The sequence below is a fragment of the Solea senegalensis genome, linkage group LG8 (genome assembly GCF_019176455.1).
Source record: "Solea senegalensis isolate Sse05_10M linkage group LG8, IFAPA_SoseM_1, whole genome shotgun sequence".
NCBI lineage: Eukaryota > Metazoa > Chordata > Actinopteri > Pleuronectiformes > Soleidae > Solea > Solea senegalensis.
This window is the reverse complement of record NC_058028.1, coordinates 11144861-11168663: the sequence shown is the minus strand read 5'-3', so window position 1 is coordinate 11168663 and position 23803 is coordinate 11144861. Positions and strand designations below refer to the sequence as shown.

Genomic DNA, 23803 nt, shown 5'->3' with positions numbered 1-23803 from the left:
GTTTCAGACACTTCTGCTTTGGCTTCACTTTCTGCAGACCATGTTTCTGCGTAGTGACATGTGTGTGTGATTTTGTGTCTTAGACAGAGATGAGTTAACAGATACATGTAAGAAAAACTCATTTTGTTTGAGTGGTTGAAAGATTAGAATAGATTTCCACCAAACCTGGTGGAGCCTGTGGTTATCAACGTATTTTGGGTCAACACTGTGATATTTTTCATTTTCATATAGAGTTTTTAAATATTATATATTTTATATGTATATAAATATGTGTGATTGAATGTAAATGAGTGGACACCGATCCCAGCAGGTAAAGAGCGTTGGTCAGACCTTGCAGCCACACCACAATCACTCTCTGTGTCTACGTGTGCAGCATATGTTGTGTACTTGGAGGGTGATGGATAGTTTCCTCCTGGCACAGCAACGCTTCTGATGATGGTGAGATGGAACTGAGCAGGAAGACAGGTGCTGAGACAACAGGAAGCAGAGAGGAGAGGAGAAGACACAAGGAGGCAAGGGGAAGAAAATGAGATGTGGGGAAGAGAGGAGAAACAACGAGATAAAGAGAGGAAGATGCAGGGGAACATAGTAAACAAGGAGATAAGAGAGTAGACAAGGAGGAAAGGTAGCAAGAGACAGGTGACATAAAGAGGACAGGAAACAAAAGAAGAGGAAACAGACACAGAAGGAAAGGACACAGGAAGAGGAGAGAAATATACAGAGGACAAGGGTGGACAAGTCGAGGAGATGAAAGGAAGACCGAGGGTGTGATGAGAGGAAGAGACAAAAGACAGTGTGCAACCTTACAAGGAAACACGCAGAGGAGAAAGGAGCGTTACATTAGGGACAACCTGCAGACTGAGAGTATTTATGATTGACTGAAGACCAGAGACAGAGATGCATGTTCATGTTGTTTGTAATGAGTGACATCAGTGGTGACCCTCGTGTGAGGTCATCGCAGCAGGTGAATCAAACATCACTGAAGTGAATCACACAACACTGGAGTTTTAAGTTATTTTATCAAGTGCTATTTACAACAGTGGTTCCACATTACAGGAGACAGTCACTGTGTTTGTACAAACAGCAGCCGTTCAGATCACAGAGCCTCTCACTCTTCACTCACACACGCCCCCTGGTGGCAGTGAGAGGTACTCAAATATTATGGAATGTCCCATCGACCTGACCATAATAACCGTGCAACTGTTTCAGACACAACGACCATCTTTTGATGCTGCCATTTTGTTTTTTTCAACCGTCACACATGTGGCAGCAGTGTGTTTAAAAGCTAATAATTAGCCATATTTTCACACCGAGGACAACATTTGCACCAAGTTTGTCGATGAGCTGAGTTACATTCATTTCTCCTGTCCACTTAATTTGTATCCGTTTGGACAATGGATAGGCCACGCCCTCTATATATGAGAGAGAGAACGGACACTTTGAAGGTCGGGTTTTTGTGACGTTTCATCATGCCAGCTGAAACCTTTTAATGAACCAGTGAACAAAGTCACACATGAATGTCACATCTTCATGTGAGACACATGATGCCGGCTCACCTCGTGTTTTTGATTTATTAACTTTTGTATAACATTCACCGAGTGAGAACAGACTGAGGGGGGCGCTGTGATCTGAAGGGTCAAACCGTCCAAATTGACATTGCATAAAGAAATCCACCATCAGAACAAAGCAGAGCAGCAAGAGATAGAGAAAATAAAAGCTCACAGTCAAAAGGTTCTGAACAGAGAGAGGGAAACAGTAAGAGGAGGAGTAAGGTCAAAGGTCATGATGCTCAGAACAACATATTGAGCAGGAGTGTGTGTGTGTGGCACTTTGATGGTGTGAAACATCTGTGTGTGTTCGTGGAGGGTTTATTGTCCTGTTTGACTATGCTACATGATGTGTGTGTGTGTGTTTTCACTAATTGCACTTGAGGATGAGGATATGGAGATCACATGATCACATTGTCAGTCACATGTCTGCAGGGTTTTTTTTCTTCTTGGAAATGTTACAGTTGAAACACAAAATTAAAACAACAACAAAAACAGACTCAACACAATCAGCTCAGAAACTACTACAATTCCCATGATGCTTAGAGACAAAAGCTTCAATTCGGGATGGAAATTGGTACCGGTCAGTGCCAAAAATCACTGGATCGGATATCGGACAGATAAAAATGAACAATCTGATACAATCCATACATCCTATATATCGCATGCTTCTGTAAAAATGAAAATAAAAACCAGCAAAAGCATTTTAGCGGAGTCATGTTTGGGCTGTTTATTTCTTCTATTTGGGAGAACAATATTTGTTACACAATTGGAGAATTACGTCTTTGAAATGACTCGGCACAAATGTTTTGTCAACAGCTTCATCGTTCATAAATGGTCTGAAATGACTGTATCGGACTAATATTGGTATCAGCGCAGAAGATTAACCTGAGCGTTAAACTGACTGTATCGGACTAATATCGGTATCGTTATCGGTATCGGATATGTTATATATAACAATATAATTAAACATGATTAAAAAAACAAAAGATTGTGAGGTTGTACAAAGACAGTGAAACATATGGAAACATCGTGAGAAGAATAAGTGGTGCCAGTGATGTCATGTGTGTAGATCATTTGTGACGCTGTACCGGTCAATAGTCAGAACGCAGCAGATTAACCTGAGCGTTAAACTGACTGTATCGGACTAATATCGTTACCGAACATGTTATCGGTCTCATCCCTAGCTTCAACGTTTTTACAAAAGAAAACCAGAAACAAAATGTTAAGATTCAGGATTGTTTGACACAAATTGAGTGCATGTCTCTGGCAAGTTTGTGTCTCAGGCAGCAATTTTCCATCAGTTCCTGTACTTTCAACAGAAAGATTAGACAAGAATATCATTTATGACTTCAAAAGTAAGAAAAAAAAGCAGCTACATTCTGTCAGCCATGATTTCTTTCCCCAAATTCAGCTACATAATCTTCCTTTTCTGTTCATTTAAAATAACACACATGCACCAAAAGTCACATGACCATTCAGAGTAAACAGGAAGCCGATGAAAAGAGGAGGGACTTGTTTTGTCGGAGCAAAGAGGAGGCACCTCAAAAAAACACAGGCCAACAGTTTTCAAAATGAAAGTTCATTCTGAGCTGGTTGAGATGAATCATCAGCACGTCAACACATTTAAAAAAAAAAAAAAGCAGATAAACACAATAAAACATGATTAAAAAAACCAAAACATTATGAGGTCGTACAAAGACAGTGAAACATATGGAAACATTGTGAGAAGAATAAGTGGTGCCAGTGATGTCATGTGTGTAGATCATTTGTGACGCTGTACCAGTCAGTGGTCAGAACGCAGCAGATTAACCTGAGCGTTAAACTGTCAGTACACAGTGATGCTGCTGTCACACGTCTTCACCGAGGACACATGTGGAGTCAAAGGCTTTCAGGTCAGTTCATCGTGGAGCAGCTAATCCTGCCTCTGACTGATTATTTCCTCATATTAAAACACAACAAAGTGGCTTATTTTAGTGTCATATTTGTTTGGAAATCCAAACAAGAGCTTGGTGGAACTAAAACTAAAGATACCACATGGACAAATAGACTGTTTTTACTACTCTTTATGAAAATCAAATTGTAATGAATGCTTTTGTATCATCAATAACTATTTTAAGACAAACTGATAACATTCAAGAGTTCAGACAAACATCAGTGAGTTAAGTATTACCAAATATTTATTTGATGTTTAATTTAATTTAGTTTATTTTGTTTAAAGTTGTAGTTTGGTCCATGTCCCATCTGCTAAAATGGACGGGCAAGGATTATGACCTGTACTGCAGCCAGCCACCAGGGGGCAGGGTACATGACCAATAATGCTGCCAACCAGATGTTTTAGCTTCAGTTTAATTCAGCTTTCAGTTTTATTTCTACACTGGTGATGTACCGTTGCAGTATCACTGTGTACTTGCTGCTCTTCCAGAACATTTATACATTTTTAGAATTCACAATAAAGTGTCATACGAGTTATGTTGTGATACATCATTCAGAATCAGGACGAATATGACGTCCATCATCGGGTGTTTTCTTTTTTTTTCTTTTTTTTTTACATTCTGTGCAAAGTTTAATGAAAAGTAGTTTACACATTAACAAGATCTTCTACCTCACCTTCTGTCTACACACACACATGTTCAGTCAATTCCTATATTTACAGTTAGCTTCTAAGACATTAGTACCATCATCGTCCAGCAGGACCAAGACATTCCTCAGAGGGATAAAAATCTACCTCCAAACACAATCCTGTCATCGACCTGATCCCTGATCATTATGTCAAACCGCCAAAAAACCTCACCCGAAGGTAAAATTCCACCTAAAATAACCTGCCGTCTATTTCAAAGGCATCGAGCAGGTTGAAAGAAACACAGGGCACACAGTGAATGTTGAGGGATGAGGGGACCGGAATATAAAAATAAAAATTAAAAACTGTGGCAGACAAGACGATCACCTCACTTCACTCTGTGGCAGAGGAACATTAAAAAAATGTAAAAAATAAAGTTTCAAAGGAGGCGGGGCACCAAGTAACAAGAAGGTACGCAGAGAGGATGAGGAGGAGGAGGAGAACATTCCTCAGTTTCAGAAGAATTTGTCATCAATGCGGAAGTGCGGCCGCGTGACGTCGTCCGGGTTGATGAAGACGGAGATGGATTTCCCTGGATTCTCCGTAACGAGCTGCTGGAGCTTTTTGGCCAGCCGGTCGTCTGGCTGGTTCTCCCCACTGGCGTCAGACTGTGGCGATGGCAGGTTGTTGGAGCTGCCGCGCCACTGCAGCTCCACTGTCAGCCTGTTGGCGGCCTTAGCATGCTCTATGGTGGTACGGAGGTGCTCGGCCGGGTCGGAGCGCACCGAGCAGAGTTTGCGAGCGTGCAGCATGGCCGTCTCGTCCGACAGGTGCTCCAACATGTTGCACTGTGGGATGAAGTAGTTGGGACACATCTTGTTGACAAGGCAGTGCTGCAGGTCGTCGATAAGACCAAGCAGGAAGTGGGCGGAGAAGTCATCCTGCACAAGGTAGTTGGCAGGGAGGCGGTCACAGGCCCACAGCATGATGCTACGTAGGTGGTAGGGGCTGATGGCTTTGGGGCGGGACAGCAGTTTGATGATAATCGCCTTACACGCCTGGTACGCCTGCATCAGGCTGGAAGAGATGCACTTCTTAAGCTGCACCTCGCTACGAGCAAACGACAGGCGCCATTCGTTCTCCTTGCGGCCTTTGAAAGAGCAGGCAGGGACAAGGTAAAAGCCACTGATGACCTCCTCCTCTGTGATCTTCCCATCCCAGAAGTGGTTCTCCATCAACCAGCTCTGAGCAACAGCAGGCCAGCCTTTAAACGACACCACTGGGACGATGTCATAGAGCATCCGACTGCTCCCGACGCCCAGGATGACAGAGATAATGGTACCGTTCCTCTCCACCTTCTCCACCCTTGGCATCCCTCTCTGTGGCTTCTTCTGCACCTCCAGCAGAACCAAGGAGATAGACTGGTAGAACCAGTCAGCCACCAGTGTCGGGGAGAAGAAGTAGTTGGTGGTGCCGTTGATGTGGTCGACAATGGTGCAGCAGTCCTTCCATTTGTTGATGGTTCCCTCGTCAAAGAGGCGGAGGCTGAGCCAGGAGTGGCCCAGCGCAGAGTGCCTCATGTCCAGGGTCACTGGCTGGTTGCGGTCATGGAGTTTGAGCGCGGGGACAAGTAGAGTGAAATCCATGTCGTAGTCTGTCCCACGGGCATAGACGCTGAGCTCGTCCAGGTCCATGTCCACCACACCTTCCCGAACACCTCCTGAAAGGAGGAGGTACTCGTTGGCTACTGGGAGCTTTTGGTCCAACTTTTGGACCATTCCTGAGACAGAGGACAAAAGATAAAGAATTAGAATGTTATATTATTTAAGGTGCCCTGCCCTCGCCTTCATTGCCCAGTCTCACTCTACCTAAGGGGCACACACACACAGCAACTGACCTCCATTTCTGATAAAACATCTGGATTTTGAAAGAATCTCAGGCGTTTGCACGTTTCGAGCAAAGTAAATGCAAAGACATATTGTCGACTGTTATTCAGATTGAATTCTATCACCGCATCTATGCAGAAACACCCAAGTCCACATATCTTAAAAATCAAATCTCTAATATTGATCTGTTACTAATCACTACAGGGGAGAAAGACTTTGATTCAAACACTACACTACTGTATAATTCTGCTGACAGTCTCTTCAGGTCCAGATAAAGATTTGATCTAAAATAGATCAAGTCTTTGATCTATTTTAGACCTGTCCCTTCTTTTGTTTTGGAAAATGTATGTTTTTGTGTCCATCCTCAGCAGTTGGACCGGGTCAGTGCAGATTGGTTTTCTGCTCTGCTGAACAAACAACACACGCGCACACGCACAGACAGAGACAGACAGACAGTCAGTCCCTGACTGACCGCTTGCATTCCTGTGGACAGTGTGTTTGGTCATTTTCACAGTCTCAGTAACAGCCCAATGTGAAGGGCAACAGACAAAGGAGCCTGTTGTGCATCTTCATCTTCCTTCAAAGTATTGTAACTGAAATGTACACTAAAAGGAAAGGAAAGTTCAGTCTTTTCTAAAAGGTGGTTGTCTGAGGCATGGCAACACAGTCAGAGCTGACTTCAACGTTGTTCCCATGCACCAGGAACCACTCTCATGGCGTTTATTCTACCACACAGTTCCAGCACGACTTGCCACAGTTTGACTATACTTGGTTATTTACTAAGAGCACCAGTGTGTGTGCAGTGTCTATGGTGGTGCTTTTAATATATAGACAAAGCAGCCCTCACCTTTGTTCTGTAGGCTGGTTACTGCAGCAACCATAGTAGTGAATTACACTCACTTGAATGTCCTTTGTCAAAAGAAGACACCAGTGTTGACTTTGTTTGAATAACAATGCAAGAGATGGCTGGCTGTTGTCTGTTAAGCCCGACCCACACTAGTGAATAACTGGACAGATGTTGGTCCCGATCTGGCCCTTCTGACAATCGTGGGTGTCTTCTGATTTTAGGCTGATTATCTGGCCAAATTATCTTGTTGTGTGCACGCGATTAACAGAAGTGATTTTAAGTCATCAGAGTCTTCCCGATTTCAAATCGTGAGTATTAAACGAGTATTAAATGTTTATAACCAACGAGAGCGAGAAATTCCTTCTTCTAAGCCATGACTTCATCCACAGTTTTCTGGGTTGCGTTTCTCAGCACAAAACATTGCATACACTATTATATATACATACATACATACATACATACATACACATAGTGTTAATATAACTATTAACTGACGATGCCGAGAGTGTGCCTCCATGTTAAAGTCATGTTAAAATTTCTGTGAGATTCTCCTCCCTGAAATTGTTTGATTAAACATAGAGCTGAAACGATTAATCGATTATTAATCGATTACTACATTAATCGTCAACTATTTTGATAATAGATAATCGGTTTAAAGTTTTTTTCATGATTAAAACAAGATTTCTGATTGTTTAAGCTTCTTAAGTGTGAATATGTTCTTCATTTCTTTGCTCTGGATAACAAAGAAATCATTATCATTTTGGTTTGTGGACAAAACAAGACATTTGAGAACATCATCATTTCCAGGTTTGACAAACACAAACATTTTTTAAGGTTTACTGATATTTTATGGACCAAACATTCATCAAGAAAATAATCTACAGATTAATTGATTATGAAAATAATCGTTAGTTGCAGCTCTAATTAAACACCAAATGTGTGGTCCTGCGTCTTAACAGGATCTCTAGTCTTTTCTTTCTCAGGATTACAAACATTGAAAGTCAGTTACAAAGTTCGTTTCCCACGCTTTTAAAAATCACTTCAGATTTAAAAATCCTCCAGTGTGGGGCAGGCTTTCATCGCATAGAATGGGAGTCTTGACAGGTGTGTGCAGTGGTGTCTTGTTATGTGGATAAGGAGAACTGGTACGGCACTAATTGCTTTAAAATAAAAAAATAGTGTGTTTTAGTGGCATTGACACTCCTTTAAAATGTACTTTAGAAAAGAGCTATGCTTATTGGGGGCTGCCATCTAGTGCCGCCATGCCACAGTCTAAAGATGAGCTGGAAGAATTATTTAAAGTACATAAACTTGCTTACAGAGACAGCATTTGATCAATGACGTTAAGTGATGTAAAACTGCAGATTTTTTTTCTGACGGCTGAGAGAATGAAACAAACACCCAGTCATTTGAAATGAGCCTTCAATGAGTATTCAAAACACATCCACACCTTCACATCAGATTTCAGCTTATACTGATGTTTACACACTGCATCAGTCATCTGAGCGTTCACAGGTGAACCAGCGCAGAAATCACCACTGAGTCAAAAACAACCGTGTGTGTGTGTGTGTGTGTGTGTCCTCACCCAACATTGAGAAGATGAAGTCTTTAGCCGTGTGGATCTCCAGAGCCCGCTGGTCGTCGTACTCCCGCTGGTCGTGCTTGCTGAACTCCTGGATGAGCCGGTTCAGGTCCTCCATACGGGCCGCCGACCTGAAGTCGAGCTCGGGCCCGACGCCGCCGTGCGGCAGCCTGCCTGCCGCTATGGTGGGGCTGTTCCCGAGGCTGCCCGCCGAGCCAGTCCGACCGGAGAGAGCAGGAGCCGCCATCTTTCCTCTGCGGTCACACTCTCACTTCACTACCGTTGGCCTGCCTCCTCCTGCAGCTGCTGCGTAAACTGTACCGAACTGGGCCGAGCTAGACAACATCAACACAACCACCGGAAGCAACGGCTTTACTTCCTCCCACCTTCAAAATACAGTCCGTGTCGCGTCTACTGTATAAAACAAAAACAAATTCATACAACATGAAATGAGCGTGGTTTCATTTTATTCACAAAATTAGAAGTGAAACACTCGATGACACGAAAAGATAGTGATATCAAGAATGATTGTATGTACATTGACATCACGTTTTTAAATACTAATTTAGCATGTGAACTATAAATCGTTCCATATCAAAACTGAAATGATATGATATATGATCATGCATATTATATTTCATATATTTTTTTAAATTTAAACTAGACATTTAGTGGCCTTTATTTGCATTATAGGGAAGTTTATAATATTTTATGTTGTTATTCCAGTGGTGCAGTGTCGGTGTGTGACCCCCAGGTGTCGCCAGGTCTTTGTAGCGCCTTGGTGTTGACCCAGAAGTGAACGAACGACCTGACGGAGTTCACCGGGCTCCAACATGGCGTGGAGGAGTTTCTCCGTCTTGCTCAGACTCGCGAGAGAACCAGTTTTACTGAGTACCCCGAAGGGCGGCAGGTGAGTAAGCGCAGCCGAGGAGAGGCAGCATGTCTCGACTGACTGTCAGACAAAGCTCCGCTGCTTGTCGTTGGCTCGGTTAGCCTCAAGGACAGTTTGTTTATGTTTTAGCCGTTGCTAGCAGGCAAAGGTTAGCTAACAGAGGTAACTGCGGTTTTATTTGTTTTGACCTTATAAGTGACCATGTGTCCTCGTGTACTGATAAGTATTAATTCACCAGTGTAAAGTCGTAGCTGTGACTGTGTCATTGAATTTTTTTGGTTCAGTATCATAATTTAAAGCTAAATAAAAGCAATACACCGATATCTTGGTGTATTGTTGTTATACTCAACCTGTAGACACAAAATTCATCCCACTGTGATAGTAGCCCAATTTTGTTGTAAACCCATAGACCTGGCAGGCTTGTCATGTGAGCAGTTCTTGAGTCATGTCTACTTAAAGGTGTCTATCTGCCTCCTAGCCTCCAGCAGAGATGTGGCTTCAGAAAAGCTGCCAGGAAACCAGAGTCCAAGAAAGTGGAGGAGGACCTGGGATCCACCCACACAGAATCCGCTGAAAGTGCAGTCCAACGCCGGACTGCAACCCCCCACTGGGAGCAACAGGCACTGCCCAGCTCCCCCCGGGCCTTCAGTCGGCTCATCAAACCACTGGTTTTCACTGTGGGGGTAGGTGATGCTTACCTGTTGATGCTTGAGGTGACATCAGGTTGGGAGTGATGTCACAGACAGGTGCTAACACCATGTCAGTTTACAGGCTGCTCATTTGGCTCGGCAGCCATCTGGCAATACGAATCGGTCAAATTTCGAGTCCAGAGCTTCTTCGATCAGATCCAAGCTGATTGGCTGGAGAAGTTGCACCCTCAGAAACGTGGAGATATTCGCAAAGAGGTGAGTTTGTGAAGTAAAGTTATTAAGAGGAGCAATTTAGTACTGAAAGGGGTTGTGCTACAAGGCCTTCTTTTATTTTTTTAACCTCTTATCTCAGACTTACTTAGCTGTTTGTGTTTTAGATCAACCAATGGTGGAACAGCTTGAGTGAAGGAAAGAGGACGGTCACAGGTGAGACAAGTTTTGTTTGTTTGACAGTAGATACACGCATGTGTGCTGTCTTAGGTCACATTTGGGGACAGCACAGTCATCACTAGCTGTGTCTCAATAGTCAAGGCTACATCCTCCAAGTGTGCATTTGTCGCCCCGATGTTGTCAAAAAGTGTCTTTTTGACACTTATTGGGGCTGTCCCTATAATCACAAGAAAAGTTGTCTCCTTCTCTATATACGTATTGAGTTGACCGCATTGGTTGCATTAGTTGACTTTCATATATGATGTTCTTGTTTAACTATTGTTGTCGAAATAGTGTGTAAGTTTTGTTCAAATTGTGTTGTTTTAATCTTAAATCTGTGTGGAGATAAATTATATTTGTAAATCATATTCCAGGTTACTAACATTTAAGGGAACTGATTTGTCTTGTTCATGTTCGTCTCTCATTCTTAGATACATCGCACACCAGCGTCATCTACATTTATTCCAGTGTTACATAAAATATCAAAAACATAATAACTAAAGGCTCCATCAAAACTAATAAATAATTGCAAAAACTGTTACAACACAAAACCAGAACTGACTGAAAAAACTACTATAAGTTTTTTAACTGTGTTGAAATATAAGTGAAATATATTTTAGATGTATTTATTTCATATCAGATTACTTTTAAATATGTAACACCAGTCAGGCTTCACGGGGGAAGGAAGAACTGTGATTCACGGCTTTAACCCGTGGCGGTCAGCATTTAACCCCTCTGCATACAGCCTTATAGAATTTATGATGATGATGAGGAGGAGGAGAAGGGGTATTGGTGAGTTAAGTGGGCTGACTTCCATCTCTAACTTCCGTCTCTGACTTTCGTCTCCTTCAAGTGTTGCACATTTGTAGCCTTGACTGTTGGGACACAGCTACTGATTCTGTGTCAGTACCACATACAATCACACTTATGTATAAAAACCTGAATTATCCCTTTAAATGATGAAATACTCACTGAGTTTGACTCCTTGTCACAGTTCTGTTTTTTCCCCCCAGGGATCATTGCTGCTAACGCTATTGTCTTCTGCTGTTGGCGAGTTCCATCACTCCAGCGCACCATGATCAAATATTTCGCCGCCAACCCCGCTTCGAGTGAGTGAGTGAGTGAGTGAGTGAGTGAAAAAAGTGGTGGTGCATTCACTGTCAATGTGATTAGTGACATGTTGTTTGTCGTCCTACCACAGAGACCCTATGCTCACCGATGCTTCTCTCCACGTTCAGTCACTTCTCTTTCTTCCACATGGCGGCGAACATGTATGTCCTATGGAGCTTGTCCACCAGTGCTGTCTCCATGCTGGGCCAAGAGCAGTTCATGGCCGTCTACCTGTCTGCAGGTGCTGCAAGTGAACACACAGTCAGTGGTAATTTAAACATCTGACGCCTCACTGACGGACGTTTCGCTCTCTCTGTTCAGGTGTCATTTCTGCGTTTGCGAGTTATGTGGCTAAGATGGCGACAGGGCGGTTTGGACCTTCTATCGGAGCGGTGAGCAGCTACAGCACTGTTTCCTGTTTTTAATTTAAAAAAACACTTGGCTTATCCCTCAAGAGGGACAGCAGACAGTTGATATTGTTTTTTGAGCAGTTTCATGGAAGCAGAATTAAGAAAACCAGGCTTGACCTAGTCAGATATGAAGAAGTCTCTGAAAAGAAGCATGAGAGGTCTTCAACAAACTCAAGCAAGTCCAACTTGCCTATAATTACACTCTTGAAGAAAGTCAGATCAGCCCCTCCTAAAGTGTGGTTATATGAGGCACTGACACATGGCGGTGCTGTGTGCGCCCCCTGCGCCAAAAACCAGCCTGGGACATGGATGCTCACTTTCAGTGAAAACATGTCTTACAGTAGGGACACCAGAAAAAATTACATTGAATTAATTAGGGATAGATTTAGTTGAAAATATGTTTATTGCTTTATTTGGCTGTAGAGGGGTTTTTCGAACAGGGTGCTGGGGTTCATAAACCACGGCTCACTCTCCCACACCAAAGACCATGGAGACAATCTGTGTTTTTAGCAGGGGGGAGACACAGGAGCTTGTAGTCTACTGCTGCTTCATTTTGTTACTAAGATAAATCACATTTAAATGTACTGATGGAGATAGGAGTGGATCAACAACTCATGTGTGACTTTGGTGTGGAAGCGTGAGTGGTTTACAAATTGAAATAAACCTCTGTTGCATATTGTCATATTATCTTTCTAGTATAGATTTTATTAGGTGAGCCATTAGTTGTCTGATTGTTGGTGCAGGGGGCTCTCAAAACACTGTCAGCTCAAGTTGACCCCAGTCGTGTCTGTGTTTTCAGTCTGGTGCCATCATGACAGTCTTGGCTGCAATTTGCATCAAAATGCCAGAAGCCAAACTCGGCATCATCTTCCTACCCATGTTCACCTTCTCTGCTGCCAACGTAAGACTCAACTCACCTCGCCTCACCTGATCACACGTCCTCTCTCTCTGTTTGCTCTCCTTAAAAAGATGATGCTCTTTGCTTTGCTGTGTCCGCAGGCTATTAAGGCCATCATTGCCATGGATACAGCAGGCCTGGTGCTAGGGTGGAGGTTTTTCGACCACGCTGCTCATTTAGGAGGAGCCATGTTCGGAATGTGAGTCTGCAGTCATGGCTGTGTCTTGTGTTTGTATATCTGTGATTGATTTATTGACTGATGATCTCTGCAGCTGGTACGTCCTGTACGGTAACGAGTTGATCTGGAAGAACCGAGAACCTTTTGTGAAATTATGGCATGAGTTCAGAACCCGAGGAGGAGGACGAGGAGGAGGAGGAGGAGGAGGAGCAGCAGACGTGTGACGGGGGGAAAAGATGTAAACATGTATAAAATGTACAGACTCTGAGAACCAATGGGCTTCTCCAGGACGAGGTCACACGGAGCAGCTGGTGATGTCACACAAACATGACCTCATTCTCGTTCATATTTATACAAAACATTCAAACACGCGTCACTTAGTTTTGTTTTGAAATTAACGTCGCGACTGGAACCAACAAGAGTTATTGATGATCAATCAATAAATGTTCATTGTTCAGGGCTGCTGATTGTTGTGTGCTCCTCTGAGTTAATATACATACATATATATATATATATATATATATATATTTAATTAATGAGTTAAAATGAACAGTGACTTGACCATAACCAATTTGTGATCAAAAGAATTACAATCATGTTGTCAGACGGACGACAACATTTGTTTAAATGAAGCTACTGAAACAGACAAACTGGTCTCAACAGTGATCGATCAGTCTTTTCCATTGTTTATATAAACAATTGAGCCACACGCTCAATTATGATTGGTGCATAGAAAATATGTTATGTGTGAGTTTTTTTCCAGCTTTTCAAACCTTTTGTGATGTTTTGTTTATTTGCTCAGAGGAACATCTTAAAAATAAACACATTATGTTAAAAAAAAAAAAAAACCTTCTACCCTGCATTTTTATTTACATTTGAAGTTTCACTGTGATGAATTCAGGCTGTAAACATGAAAAGAAGCGGCAGAGTTTAAAGTCCACTCGCACATATCTGTGCATGCGTGGCTCAAAACTATAATACTAATATCAGACTGAATGTGAAATGTGTGTAATTAACAAAGCAATAATGACAACCTGCTCTTAAAAAGAAAAACAGCCAGGCATGGATTTACATTTTCAGTTAAGCACTTATCTATGGAGCGCCAGAAGTGACCTTGAGGGAGAGAAAGTGGGAAGGCTGGGGAAAACAAAAAAGAAATGTAATTTTGCTTCATCATGCAAGTGTTGTGATTGACAGCTCGTACCACCCAATGGCTGCAGGGCTGAGAGTTTAGGTGGATGACATCTTAGCCTGGCTTCACCAGGCTAAGATGTCACCAATCATGTAACGTCCTTGACATTAAACCAATCAAGGCATTTGAAAAAAAATAACACTGCAGTGGCCAAAATCATTTATTTAATTAACATTACAAAAACATCACCCCAAAATGTGTTAAAATTACCTTCAATTAAATCATTATGAATCATGAGGTCTTGGAATGACTGGAAAGATGCAAGCTCCCCCTTGTGGCACTTAAAATAAATCACTAGGACAGTATGTTGGCCAGCCAGACAGAAATTTCAAGTCACTCTTGTGATATTAACAATTTAATTTGTCCACAATTATCCCAAACTCACAATGTGTTATACTAGTGTACATTGTCTCATCCCTGGGAGAAAAGAGGCTGAAACTGTCTCATCACAAACAACTGCTAAATGTCGATACTGATGTGTGTTCAGCTGAGGTCATCGACCCTGAACCAGCAGGGACCAAAGACCAGATCAGGTTCACACACTCGGCCACATCAGAGAGAAACAACGCTGACAAAGAGCAGCAAGAAGGACGAGGAACAAAGACGACAAAGGCCAGCAGTGAGAGCAACAGCCAGGAAAAGCAACAGCTTTGAGAAAAAGGACAAGAACAGACGGTAATACTATTTCTACAGTGGTCGTTCTGAAATCGGGGTCTGGGGACACTATTTTAGGCGTGTATTTTACAAAAGGATTTACAATTCATTGTGAATGTATTCAAAGAAAGTTCACAAATGTCTTCTTATCAAACAATGTATAGTCAAATTATTCCAATTGAAATACATGAGGTCTCTGGAGTAATTTATCATGTCCCTGACTGAGAAAAATGATAGCCACTGTTCTACAGGACACTAACAACGACCTCTGCACGTTGTACAGTCATGAAACACCCGGGAAATGCATAGAATTTAAAAATCCAAATTTTTAGACAAGTTTTAGAAATGTTACGAAAATGCAGAAAGTCATGGCAACAGCTACTTCTACATCACGTCAGCCCGTCGTCACCTTGTTGACCACCGGCAAATAAGACCACATTGGCTGAGCGTTTCTCAACTTTTTACATCTGTGGTGGTGAAACAACTGGTCAATTATTAATTCAGCTTTTCACCTTTCTGCGTTGTTGTTGATCAGAACGAGACATTTGAAGAATTACAATGTTCTAACATTTGGGATTAAATAATCATGGATAAGACATTTAGCTGAAAATATAAAGGACCAAGACATGAACCCTGAGGAACACCGCAAGTAATTATTGAAACTGCCAGTGGATGTCTGCTAACATTTTACCCACAATTCCTATAAATAACTGTTACGATTATCAAGTGAGGTGACCTACAATGGAACCTCTGGAGTCAGTGATGAGTTAAGTTGAAAGATTTTTTTGAAGTCAGCTCAGATCTGGGGAGAATTGAGACAATGCCTGACATCTGAATAGTAGGCCATCATTGCAGATTCTGGTGAGCAGCATGTCAGGTCTGATACATATAGATAGTAAGACTTGAGATAGTGTATCTGGCCCAGATGCCTGGCGCTTTGATATCTAGATAGGGAACCTTGAAAGACGGGTTCTAAATAAATATATGTGACTAATTAAACCTAAAGTTGGCAGAAGATTAAAATTTTCTCTCACAATAACAACATTTATTCAGTTTGTGTGTGTCCTAGTAGCTGTTTGGTACTGCTGATGTCCATATGTCCTGATGTGTTTCCAGGTGATCCAGTTGTGTGGAGACGTGGAGCAGGATGGCGGTGGCGCTGCAGGTCGTGGGTCTGGTTCTGGGTGTGGCGGCCTGGTGTGTGCAGTCAAGCTGTATGTCATCACAGCTGTGGAAGGTGAGGAGTCAGATTGAGTCACTCAGCAGCAGCCAGTGGCAGTTTGAAGGTCTTTGGATGAGCTGCGCTGCAACGTCGCTTGGGTCAGTTCAGTGCAGTCGCTTCAAGACGGTGTTAGGGTTGCCAAGTGAGGACACACACGTACACACACACACACATACATTCAGGTCAAAGGTCTCCAGGTCAGCGTTCATAAATCTTATTTGTGTGGCAGTTCACCTGCAGACCTGCAGGGCTCTGATGATCCTGTCACTGCTGCTCAGTCTCGCCGCCATCATTGTGTCTGTGCTCGGACTTAAGTGCACCAAGATCGGCAGAATGTCAGAGCGTGTGAAGGAGCAGGTTGCCCTGAGCGGGGGAGTCCTCTTCATCCTGTCTGGTATGTAACTCAAAAACTGACGTGGGTTTTACATTAAAGTTTGGATCTGTAAGGAAGGATTAACAGGCTCCAATTAGTCCCACTCCTTCTTGTGGGCCTTGTCAAACATCAGTCCCCCAAATATATGATACCACGGCAGTGCAGTCTGCCTTTATCTTCAAGAAAAGACTCATTTCCTTCTTTCTAAAATCTCTTAACACCACAAACTGTTAAAGCCTAACTTTTCTTGAGCACTCTCCACTCCTGAACTTCCACAACGTCTGTGATTGTACGGTAGCTCAGTGGTAGTCGGATGGCTGCACTGGCAGCGTGTGAATGAGTATGAAAGAGTGACAGGGTACACATCGATTGAGTGAATGGGTGTGAATGGGTTAATACAAAACTGTTGTGTAGAGCAGCTTTGAGTTGTTGCTTTTGTTTGGGTTTTTTTAACATTTGCATGTAGTTTGATTGAATTTATTTTATATATAACTATATATAGTTATATATATTAAGTATATCATTTATATATAGTATATAAAAGTAAGTATATAACATATAACATGTACATTTAGATACATGTTTTTTAAAAAAGGTTTTGTCTGTCAGGCCTCTTCACTTTGATCGCGGTGTCATGGTACGCCGCCAGGGTCATCAACGACTTCTATGACCCCCTGTACGGAGGAGTCAGGTGGGTCTCTCTCTCTCGCTCGCTCGCACACACACACACACACACATGATGATGATGATGATGATGATGAATGGTGTTGCAGGTTTGAGCTGGGTACTGGTCTGTATCTGGGCTGGGTGTCTGCCTCTCTCGCCTTACTCGGCGGATCAATGCTCTGCTGTTCTTGCAGGAAGACACAGCCCACACCTGTCACACGGTAAACAAGTAAACAACACACATACACACACACACGTAGCAGCACCAGCCCAAGCCTTTATGGGGCCCTAAGATGAAGTTGATTGAGGGCCCCCTCCCACCACTGTAAACTGTTTTAAGGGTTCCTTAGGTTTATACATTACGTTACATTACATTACATTACATATTATACCCATGCAAGAACACACACACACACACCTTTAATGTTCAGGTGTCTGCACAGACACACAGTAGAAGCATCACCCTGTCTTCTGTTGTTAACATTAGTTTTTAGTGTGTGTGCTTTGGTGTCTGTCCGACAGAGGGCACTGTTCCTCTGACACTGTTCTCTCTGTTGTTTCCTACTGCAGACAGTTCTCCTACAGCTACTCAAACTCGAGTTCGAGCCGCGGACCAAGCATCTACAGAGCAGCTCTGCCGTTAGACAACAGCAGCTCCAAAGCCTACGTCTAAACCATGAACCTGAAAAACAGTCATACACGTGTTTTTCATGATGACGTTTTATTATGAAGCGCTCTGTGGTCATTTTGTATCGTTGGTGTTTAATCACCTGATTCTGTTGTAAATAAAAAAGTTTCCTCTCATCAGTTTCAGTCTGATAAAGATCTGATCTTTAATATGAATTCATTTTCGGATACTAAGTAACACTAGAACAATTCTATAATAATTATTAACTAATAACTTAATTGTTTTAAATCAGTAATCTTTTCTTAATCAATTCTCTGTGCTGATTAATAATTATCTTAAAAGGAAACAAACAAAGGGAAACTTATAGTTTAGTTTTTTATTACTGATTATTATGTATTATTTATCTATGATTTTTTTGTGTTGCTCAACTTCTCTAGTTTAGTCCTTTTTTTTTATTATAAAATTGTGCAGTTTACCTTAGCACCACTAGAGGGTAACAGATGGTTATCAACGGTCCTTACAACTCATTAAATGAAAAAGATGAAGAACTACATTGGACCAGGTCAACATCTATTTCTTCAATTTTGAAAAATTACAAAAATAGGGAAAAAAACACTGAACATAACTAACCAATGTGCATCTACAAATCCTACTACAAATCCTAGAATGCATTGCAGCACAACATCCAGTCACATAACTTCACATTCTGCGGAAGCTTGACTGTGGCTCATGTTTGGCATTAATTTAGTAACCACTGCAACAAATATTAATATTTTATATTCAATGGCAAGTACATTTATTAAGCAAACAACTAATAAAATATTGACAAATTACATGTATTCAAATTCAAAATATTTAAAATATTTATTAAAAAGTGAGATTAAATGTGGAAAGAAAGAGAGTTAAAACAACAACAAAATCAAGAAATGTTTAAATAAATAAAACATATGTAGGTAAATATAGAAAGATTTTCTTTTCCCATTAACATTTATTTAATAATTCAAAAATGCTGTTTATTTACTTTTGTTATCTGGTCACAGACAGAATATATCAGTAAAAATAGAAACTATTACAGCAACAAAGTGCGATCATTATCTGTCTAAAAAATTGAAATAAAATCAAAATTCGAATGAAATTTTTTTGAATGAAAACAAACACCAATGAGAAGCAACATGACAAGAATCTGGGGACCATGAATAGGTCAGAGGTACAGAGGGACGTTAAAGAGGCCCCGGGGCCCCAAGCCTCTGTTTGAAGAGACAAGTCTGAAGGAAAGTGAACTGGCTATCAATCAAAGATCAATCTAGAAGACACAAACAACGTCTGTCAGTCTGAAGGCCTTTTACATCGTTGACCAAGGGTCTGCCATGTCAGATCTGTGTGTGTGTATGTGTGTGTGTGTGTGTGTATGTGTAGGAAGAGGAAAAGATGACCATTTCCTCCTGCAGTTAGAAAATAAAACAAACAGGAAACACTGAGCAGGAGAGACAAGCGAAGAATGAGCAGAGTCGGACAGAAGGCAACAGAGTCAGACACAACATCAAGAACTAAGACATGGTGGACAGGAGGACAGTAGAACCTGCCACAACCCAGTAAAACCCAACAGTACCCAACAAAACCCAACAGAACGAAACCTGAGAGAAGACAGAAGAGCTGAGGACACACACATACTGTCTGTCTTGAAGAGACATTTGGATTTATTTGTCTTTGTTTTACACAAAAAGAAGAATAAGGTAAGAATCATCATGCACGCTCATACAGAGAGACTGTGTGTGTGTGTACACAGTTTATGACTTGTATCAGTGACATTTCCATAAGTTGTAGCTGTATGCTAATTAGCAAATCGTAGCATGCTCATGTTTTACTCAATAGATTTGTTAGATTTTGGTTTTGTGAACAGTTTCCGTGGTAACAGGTGTTCACTGTGACTCAGACTGACTCTCCACAGCCCTCATTCTAATCTGTGTACCTCTGAGTTTGGATGAGCATTGGCACTGGCATCATTCACACACTGATCCACGTTGTTTTGAGGAGCTGTCACAGGGGGAATATGATTCTACTTGTGTTGTGATGGTGCTAACACAACTGTTCCTTCTTCTTTTTCTTATTCCTGTAAATTCTGACAGATTGTACACTAGGAGGTGTAACACTGCCCTCTACAGCCTGAAGCTATTAACCACAGTTCTGACCTCTTTATCGCGAACCTCGCGAAACCCGGGTCTTCTCGCTGCAAAGGCAAGACGAGTGCTAACCACTACACCAACCATGTGGCCCGTCACACATTCATTAAAGATATTAGTCAGACTGTGGGAAGTCCGGGTCTATAATATATGTGTCTGCAAACATTATCTTGGTGACATACAGAAAAACAGCATCAGGCATGTATGCATCAATCGGCTCGGCTCCCCTGTATTTGAACAGGAAATGCATCAATTTGGGACTTTTGCTGTCCCTGCTCAGTCTCACTGGTTACATCGCAGTAAAAGCCCCCGAACACAGTTCAACGTTCTCCATTGCAGCTCAAGGTTTTCCTTAATTCCCATCTCCATCCTTTATGCTAAGCTAGGCTAAACGAGACACAGAGATGAAAGTGAATATCCTATAAATAGTTTGCACTGTTTAGCATTAGCCTGACATCCTGCTGTCGTTTCCTCAGCTGTGTGTGTGTGTGTGTGTGTGTGTGTGTGCTAACTGACACCTTCTCTATGTGTGAGTGTATAAAGCTCTCGTCGTACTTTCTTCATTCCACGTTTGTAGAGTTTTGCACATTTTCTGCTCACACTTAAGCGTTCATGGTGGCATTCGTTCCTAAACGAGGGTCTGTGTTGTTTCTGATGTTACATACATTATGTACCAGGTCCCCTCATTTTACCTCGAGCTTGAGCAGTCGACATGTAATAATTCATGTGGTCACAAATGTTTGGGCTGTAAATGCATGAGTGTCTGCTGGTACTGGTGCACACGGTATTTACAGAATGCAAACATCAGAGGACTTGCAGATGCAGAAAGTATGAATTGGCCTCTTGGGTGAGTCCATTACTTTGATGCACCCTTCTCAGTCACTTTCTGCCCCAGGCTCTGATCCCAGTGCAGGTTCACTTCTGGTTTGTGCACCTAGTGTTGAACCATTCAGAACATTTCAGGCAGAAATCATTGAAATCACGTTGTTTCCACCGGGAATAAGAAGGTGGAGTGTGATGACATCAGTGGGCGTGTCTTAAGCTACAGGTGACTTTAACTCCAGATAAAAACGACACCCTGTTGATGCTTAAATCTGGTGTAAACATGGATGGGTTCGCTGGATCGCGTCAATGTTGAATCTTGAACAGAACTGGTTTAAGAAGCAGAGGGACGTGAGCTGGACACAGATCAGAGGTCAACTAGGACACTGGAGACAGGTTAAAGAGGGTTAAAGAGATAGTTCATGTTTTGTTGTTTGTTTGAGGTACTGACTCACATACAGATGAGCACTTTTAGCCAAGAGCTGCTGCTTTACTGTAACTGAGGTATATATGAACATTACACGCATGTTAAAAGTCTAAGTTTAGTGGGTCATTTTCTTTTAAAGTCATGTTAACACTTAGACTAACATACGTGGATAATGCGATTATATATTATAGTCCGATTACTCCTGCATGTATATGCATGTGTTCTGTGCATGCACCAAAATGTCCTCCCTGGTCTTTGACCCGGAAGTAAAAGGAGATGACGTATAAACTGCAGTACTGCTGCCAGAAATTACAACAATACAGCAACCACAAGAGCTATGCTCAATCTAATTTGTATCACGATTAACATGTACAGCAGGTTGACATAAACGTCAACAGGAAGCTAATTCAATACAGACTAGCTTAGATACAGCGCCACCTAGGGAGGCTGAGTCAGATGTACACGGCCAATAAATTGATTTTCTCCTCCGCATGTATACTTGGATTCGGCAAGTTGTCCGGTTGCCTGTCTTAGTCGGACTACGGCCTTAGCTTGATTAAAATGCATGTAAACTCACTGACTGAAGCCCCAGAACAACACATTTAAACTTACTGATGGAAGCAGTAGTGAATCAGTAACTTGTGTGTACCATGATGTATAATCACTGATTCTCTCTATGGACTTGCTGGAGATACAACAGTACAAACAGTTAAACATATCCTTAAATATATATTGTTAATACAAGCTGATGTGTTTGCATTTTATTTGGTGAGCCTTTTGTTAAGTATCTTAAAATCAGTTTTTCCTTGTGAGGAAGCCTCCCTGTCTCAGGCTGGTTCTGGGCTGCACGGTGGCGGCATGTTCTGCAAAGTCAAAGGTTTACTGTCACATTTAGTGACTGTGGTTTATATAACCAGGAGAGTTTGACCACCTTCATATGGAGTGGTGAGGAGGAAGAGGGGACTGGACTTGTGAGCAAATGTGAGAAGTTTGGTCTGAAGAGGAAAAGAAACAAAAGTGGATTGAGACATGTCAGAGACTAAATCTGCTGTATCAGCTCAAGAAGCACAAATGCCAGTGTTTACTTGCATTAACATTAAATCCAGTGATGAAATGTACAAACTTCTCCTTTATTCACCGTTTGACCTTCAACAATCATCTGGTTTTCATTTCACCCTGTGTGTGTGTGTGTGCGCACGCACGCACAGAAAGTAGAGTTAATGAGTATTATGTCAGCTCTTTTGTGAAGTGTGTGGTAACCGGCTGACTAACTGATGAGTGACAGTAATGTACACACACACAAGTATGACCCCAAACATTTGAAGTTTGTTCCCCACAACCATAGAAAAATGTACACAAACAAGGTGACACATTTGTGTGTGTGTGTGTGTGTGAGTGTGTGTGAGTGAGAAAACAAGAAGCAGGAAGTCGATTGAAGCTGGAATGAAACCCTGAGGCTGAGACTTTGACCAGACCCATGAGCCTCAGGTGTGACAGACACTTATACATGGTTACCATGGTTACGCCAGGCTTAACTGTGTTATGTCAACATGAACAATATGAACAAAGTGATCAGTGTCAGAACTCTTCATCATGTCCTTTTTTCATGAAATCACAATCGTGCACCTACCAGGTGTTTGACTGGACTCAGGTCCCATGACTGTGGAGCTCAGGGAGGTCATTGAAGGTCAGAGACCTCACTGCTCATGGTTCATGCTGAGATATAGAGCAGGAAGTCTCCGGTGACATGTGTTCAAGATGGACACAAAGTGATTTTGTTTTGCCTTAATTTTAATAATACATAAAATGTCTATTGTACTTTTCCTGACACTTAAAAGCCCTTAATAAAATAAGAAAAGAAAAGAGTAAAAATAAATAAATAAATTAAAAAATGTCATGTTGTGGAAGGGAAATCCAGAGGGTAGGGGCAGCGACGGTGAAAGTTTGTGCTTGGTTCTGGTGCTGGGGGTCAGGAGTCAACTCATAGTTTGTTGCATTTATGAAATTTAAGAACTACAGAAAGAAAACTGTTTCATTGCTGTTAATACTCAACCTGTTATAAAGTGGAGTTAATGCTTGAGAAAACCTACCTCGCAAATAGGTATGTGGATCCAAAGATGGACAGGAAACAAATTTGTCTTTTTTTTAATAAATATTGCATTTGATGTAGACATTGAATGTCACACACAATGTATTAAAACACTTTTATTCATCTTGATCTCTAAATAAGAGGTGTTCATGTTGACAGAAAAAAAATAAAATAAAATATATATATATATATATATATACCTATTGTGTTTTTTTTCAAAACTAAAAGGCATCACTGCAGAGGGGCTGAAGAGCCACACATGGCACTGGAGCCGCAGGTTGCAGACCCCTACGCTAGTTACAATCAGGCCCAGTCGCCCCACAGCTAACTACTGAAGAAGATTATGACCTGGATGACGGAGAAACTTTACCGACCATTGCAAGTATCACTAGTAAACACAACTGGCGACTGCTTTCCTGGCGCTAATGCTAGGCTAACTACGTAACCAGGTTGTCGAAAAACCGCGCTCACTTTCTGACGTAGTTTCTTCTTCACCTCTCCGCCATTTCTAATACAAAATCCCAGAAGAGTCTCTGTTGGCTTTTTGGATATTGTGTCGTT

The 23803-nt window shown here is 41.8% G+C and overlaps 3 protein-coding genes across 3 annotated transcripts; 2 read left to right on the top strand and 1 right to left on the bottom strand.

Annotated features, from left to right (window-relative positions):
• Nucleotides 1-3597: 3597 nt before the first annotated feature.
• Nucleotides 3598-8776, bottom strand: LOC122773457 (protein MB21D2). Its single transcript, XM_044032166.1, has 2 exons — nucleotides 8426-8776; nucleotides 3598-5887 (listed from the first exon to the last, which is right to left on the bottom strand). Exons 1-2 carry the CDS (start codon nucleotides 8667-8669, stop codon nucleotides 4623-4625), a joined length of 1509 nt encoding a protein of 502 aa, XP_043888101.1. The 5' UTR covers nucleotides 8670-8776; the 3' UTR covers nucleotides 3598-4622.
• Nucleotides 8777-9204: 428 nt separating this feature from the next.
• LOC122773458 (presenilins-associated rhomboid-like protein, mitochondrial) lies at nucleotides 9205-13814 on the top strand. The gene is made up of 10 exons (XM_044032168.1): nucleotides 9205-9332; nucleotides 9793-9997; nucleotides 10079-10219; nucleotides 10342-10390; nucleotides 11407-11502; nucleotides 11595-11744; nucleotides 11825-11895; nucleotides 12713-12814; nucleotides 12913-13010; nucleotides 13084-13814. Exons 1-10 carry the CDS (start codon nucleotides 9256-9258, stop codon nucleotides 13211-13213), a joined length of 1119 nt encoding a protein of 372 aa, XP_043888103.1. The 5' UTR covers nucleotides 9205-9255; the 3' UTR covers nucleotides 13214-13814.
• Nucleotides 13815-14337: 523 nt separating this feature from the next.
• On the top strand, nucleotides 14338-17903 carry LOC122773459 (claudin-1-like). Its single transcript, XM_044032169.1, has 6 exons — nucleotides 14338-14856; nucleotides 15952-16199; nucleotides 16287-16451; nucleotides 17040-17121; nucleotides 17204-17317; nucleotides 17667-17903. The coding sequence occupies exons 2-6, from the start codon at nucleotides 15983-15985 to the stop codon at nucleotides 17767-17769; spliced, it is 681 nt and encodes a 226-aa protein (XP_043888104.1). The 5' UTR covers nucleotides 14338-14856; nucleotides 15952-15982; the 3' UTR covers nucleotides 17770-17903.
• Nucleotides 17904-23803: the final 5900 nt, after the last annotated feature.

Bases quoted from the DNA above. Each gene is read 5' to 3' on its own strand.
- LOC122773457 (XM_044032166.1), bottom strand. From the start codon at position 8,669: ATGGCGGCTCCTGCTCTCTCCGGTCGGACTGGCTCGGCGGGCAGCCTC. The intron at 5,888-8,425 runs GTGAGGACACAC...CCTCTGTCTCAG, and splicing joins CTTCATCTTCTCAATGTTGG to GAATGGTCCAAAAGTTGGAC.
- LOC122773458 (XM_044032168.1), top strand. From the start codon at position 9,256: ATGGCGTGGAGGAGTTTCTCCGTCTTGCTCAGACTCGCGAGAGAACCA. The intron at 10,220-10,341 runs GTGAGTTTGTGA...TTTGTGTTTTAG, and splicing joins GTGGAGATATTCGCAAAGAG to ATCAACCAATGGTGGAACAG. The intron at 11,503-11,594 runs GTGAGTGAGTGA...GTCCTACCACAG, and splicing joins CGCCGCCAACCCCGCTTCGA to AGACCCTATGCTCACCGATG.
- LOC122773459 (XM_044032169.1), top strand. From the start codon at position 15,983: ATGGCGGTGGCGCTGCAGGTCGTGGGTCTGGTTCTGGGTGTGGCGGCC. The intron at 16,200-16,286 runs GTGAGGACACAC...TTTGTGTGGCAG, and splicing joins GACGGTGTTAGGGTTGCCAA to TTCACCTGCAGACCTGCAGG. The intron at 16,452-17,039 runs GTATGTAACTCA...TTTGTCTGTCAG, and splicing joins AGTCCTCTTCATCCTGTCTG to GCCTCTTCACTTTGATCGCG.